General features: G+C 41.2%; 1 protein-coding gene across 1 annotated transcript; it reads left to right on the top strand.

The window, feature by feature from the left end:
• The first annotated feature begins 3255 nt into the window (after nucleotides 1-3255).
• Nucleotides 3256-4155, top strand: LOC307186904 (ferritin heavy chain-like). Its single transcript, XM_079922533.1, has one exon. It carries the CDS (start codon nucleotides 3432-3434, stop codon nucleotides 3981-3983), a length of 552 nt encoding a protein of 183 aa, XP_079778659.1. The 5' UTR covers nucleotides 3256-3431; the 3' UTR covers nucleotides 3984-4155.
• Nucleotides 4156-4483: the final 328 nt, after the last annotated feature.

Genomic DNA, 4483 nt, shown 5'->3' with positions numbered 1-4483 from the left:
GGAATTGTTTTTCAATGGGTAGAGAATTTCAGTTTTGCAAGATGAAAAAGGTCTGGAGAGCTGTTGCACAATAATGTGAATGTACTTAACACTATTGAACTGTAAACTTAAGCATAGTTAAGATGGTACATTTTATGCTGTTTTTTACCGCGATAAAAAAACTATATACAAATGCAGTTTAATTTGGGGGATGATTCAGAATACTTCTTTATTATCTTTTCAGGCCTGATGATAATTCATCTTCACATGGGGCCTCAGGATAAGCAGCTCAGATATTTGCTTCAGATTACAAGGCACAGAGGTGCAGATGTCCTCAAACCCAGTGTTTGACTCAAGTGGATGGTGGTAGTGCCGCAGGGCAGAGAGTTTCTTATCAGTTTGTAAGGACTAAATCCAAGGCCATTTGTAGGGGTGGGGAACTGAATTTTGGTCCAGAACTCTTTCTCTGAAGCATGTGAGCTGGGGAAAGCATTCCAGAACCTCATGTTAGTAGATATCAGTCATCGATAAAGGAAATATTTGTTGATGAAATACACCAATGAAATGCACTGTTTAAATCAAATAAATCATGTTTGTTATTGCATATCAGAGTTTCCCTAACTGTGTTCCGTAAAACATTAGCTCTGTGGGTATTACATTTAAAAAAAGGGTTTTGGGGTCAAAAAGTTTGGAAGATATAGGGATAAAAAGAGTTAAAAATGTGATTTTTTACTCCATAACTTCTCAAAGGCTTTACTATGTTAACATTAATGTTACTATACCAATATTAACTATTAGATGTTAATATTTAACGTTTGATAGGTTGACATTTATGTTAATGTATTCATTAATATCCATGTTAATATATTAACATGTTTTTCCATATCTCATATAACCAAGGAAGCAGTCCTCAGCACACCAGTGTGAGAATGCTGCCCTATATCATAAAAGTCATGATATTTTTGTCACCTGCTTTCCTTTAAGATAGTAGCTTTCTTTCATTTCTCCTGGGTTTGCTGTGAAGCCCATCTCCTTCACCATGAGCACCACTGGGGAAATATCCAGAGAGTAGGGCAGTTGCAGTTTTAGTATTCGTTGTTATGAGATACTGTAAAGCTATATGATGGATGCAGCTTTTCTGTACTTCCAGCTATTTTCCAAACAGAGCATTAATATTGGACAAACTTGCAAGAGTGTCAATAGAAAAGAGTGAGTCAAGACGAATACATATTGCAAGGTGAAAATGGTCAAAGTGTGTAGTTTCTTCAGTGGGATAACTTTTTTGTTTTATAAGAAAAAGCTAGCTACTGCATTAGGAAATTATAGTTGGCTTATTTTGAATTCTCATTCCAGAGATTTTAAATGTTACTGTTACTAAAATGATGATAGCTCAGAAATGGCCCATTTAACAGCTAACTCATTAGTTAAAATTAAGCTTGATATGAATGGAGTAATCTCTAGAGGGAGTATATTTTAGAATATTAAAGAAAGAAACAACTGCTACAAGTATCTGCCCACAAAATCCAAATCAACTGAGCAAGAAGAGAGTCAAAGCAGTTTCTTGATAGTTTGAGAGTCCTTATATGTGTTACTTTTTCAGCTGAAAACTCAGGGTTGCTACAACTACACTCAATTAATATTCTTTGTTTTATTTGTAGTCAAAACCAGGACACACCATCAGAGGGTGGGCAGGGAAGCCTTGTGTGTAGAACTTTGATGGTGAGTCCCTGATACGTCATCTAGGTTAAGTCATTAGCATTAGAAGCATTTGATTTTGAACCTGAAAAGTGGAACCATGAATCTAAGTCATTACAAGAGACAGTGTGATTAGCAGAAAGAAGTATTGGCTGTGTATTTTTTTTTTTTTAGTGTATAGTTTTATCTTTACCAGAGCACTTGTTCTGAAATGCTCCTTCTGAAATTACCTCTTGCCCTACTCCTTTTATTTTTTAATTTAGCAGGTTTTTATTGAGCACCTACTATCTGCCAAACATTGGGTGGTGCACCGAAGATATTTGTTTTGCTACCATATTTAAGAAGTATATTTTTTAAAAATTAATTTGTTTTATTTTTAATTTTTGGTTGCATTGGGTCTTTGTTGCTGTGCGTGAGCTTTGTCTAGTTGCGGCGAGCAGGAGCTACTCTTCGTTGCGGTGCGCGGGCTTCTCATTGTGGTGGCTTCTCTTGTTGTGGAGCATGGGCTCTAGGAGCGCGGACTTCAGCAGTTGTGGCACTCGGGCTCACTAGTTGTAGCTCACGGACTCTAGAGCGCAGGCTCAGTAGTTGGGGCGCACGGGCTTAGTTGCTCCACGGCATGTGGGATCTTCCCGGACCAGGGCTCAAACCCGTGTCCCCTGCATTGGCAGGCGGGATCTTAACCACTGTGCCACCAGGGAAGCCCTAAGAAGCATATTTTTATTTGCACTAAGAAAAATTAAGACAGGTTAGTCCCTATGATGCACAAAAATGAAAAAAAATACATTAAGATACCAGTTTAGACATTAACAACCTATATATCAAAATTTTGGTATGATTGCTTTTTGAGAAAGTGGTTTTCAAATTCCTTTTAAGTTTTGCTTTGTCTAGGAAATGAACATATATCACAGCGGAGGAAAACTGAGTGGTTAAACATATGAAACCATGTTCAATTTTACCAGAAGTCAGAGCAAAACAAATCACTCTTCAGATTAAAAAAATTGGAAAGTATCAACCATTGGCAAAGATGTGGACAAGTAGCATGGCTCATTCCCTCAGTGGAAATCTAAATTAATATACTCCCTATGTAGTACACATTGATAATACCTACAAAATTTTAATTGTTTATACCCTTCAACCCAGCAATTACACTTCTAGTTATACATTATAGACTAGAGAATTTGTCTCATGCGTGAAGTGGAAGATAGGTGTAAGAATCTCTTGTTTGTTGAAACATTGTAATAATAGAAAGTAGAAACATTTTCAATGACCATCCTCAAGGAAACTTGAAACTTAAATTTAAAATGGTATAGTGGGGCTGCCCTAGTGGCACAATGGTTGAGAGTCCGCCTGCCGATGCAGGGCACGCGGGTTCGTGCCCCGGTCCAGGAAGATCCCACATGCCGCGGAGCGGCTGGGCCCGTGAGCCACGGCCGCTGAGCCTGCGCACCCGGAGCCTGCGCACCCGGAGCCTGTGCTCCGCAACGGGAGAGGCCACAACAGTGAGAGGCCCGCGTACCGCAAAATAAATAAATAAATAAATAAAATTGTATAGTGTGACAGTCCTCGCGGAGAGTCGCCGCGGTTTCTTGCTTCAGCAGTGCTTGGACGGAACCCGGCGCTCGTCCCCCGCTCCGGCCGGCCGCTCAGAGCCAGCCCTCGCCATCACCTCACGGCGCCCTCCGACCGCCCCAAGGTCCCCGCCGCCGTTACAGCGCCGAGCAGCCACCGCCACCGTTTCACCTCAGCCGCCCGCCATGACGACCGCGTCCCCCTCGCAGGTGCGCCAGAACTACCACCAGGACTCGGAGGCCGCCATCAACCGCCTGGTCAACCTGGAGCTCTACGCCTCCTACGTCCACCCGTCCATGTCGTACTATTTCGACCGCGATGATGTGGCTTTGAAGAACTTTGCCAAATACTTTCTTCACCAATCTTGTGAGGAGAGGGAACATGCTGAGAAACTGATGAAGCTGCAGAACCAACGGGGTGGCCGAATCTTCCTTCAGGGTATCAAGAAACCAGACCGTGACGATTGGGAGAATGGGCTGAATGCAATGGAATGTGCGCTACACTTGGAAAAAACTGTGAATCAGTCACTACTGGAACTGCACAAACTGGCCACTGAGAAAAATGACCCTCATTTGTGTGACTTCATTGAGACTCATTATCTGAATGAGCAGGTGAAATCCATTAAAGAATTGGGTGACCACGTAACCAACTTGCGCACGATGGGGGCCCCCGAATCTGGCACGGCACAGTATCTTTTTGACAAGCACACCCTGGGAAATAGTGATAATGAGAGCTAAGCCTTAGGCTGGCTTCCCGTAGCCACAGGGGTGACTTCCCTGGCCACCAAGGCAGTGCATGCATGTTTGGGTTACCTTACCTTTTCTGTAAGTTGTACCAAAATATCTACAAGTCCTTTCCTTAGTACCGTTCCTTCAAATAAAGTAATTTGGTCCCCCCCACCCAAAAAAATGGTATAGTGATACTGTGGAATATTATCTATCAGCTAAGAGAAATACCACAAAGATGGATTTAAAAATCATAAAGTTGAATAAAAAGGGCAAGTTGTAGATTATGTTCTACTTATGTAATATTTTTAAATGGACAAATACATTCATATTATAAAGAATTGATTTATTTCTATATGTATGCATATATATGTATATGAATATACAATACAAACACATATATGTATATGTAATAGTATAACAAAACACACTGGAAGGATACACCTAAATTCATAAAAGTGGTTTCCTCTGAAGACACTGGCAGGGTAGTCGGTTTAGACTGGAGTTGAGGG

Source organism: Stenella coeruleoalba (genome assembly GCF_951394435.1).
Source record: "Stenella coeruleoalba genome assembly, chromosome: 1".
NCBI classification, from domain to species: Eukaryota; Metazoa; Chordata; class Mammalia; order Artiodactyla; family Delphinidae; genus Stenella; species Stenella coeruleoalba.
The sequence above is the reverse complement of the archived record's forward strand: the minus strand, read 5'-3'. Positions and strand labels throughout refer to the sequence as shown.

Bases quoted from the DNA above. Each gene is read 5' to 3' on its own strand.
- LOC307186904 (XM_079922533.1), top strand. From the start codon at position 3,432: ATGACGACCGCGTCCCCCTCGCAGGTGCGCCAGAACTACCACCAGGAC.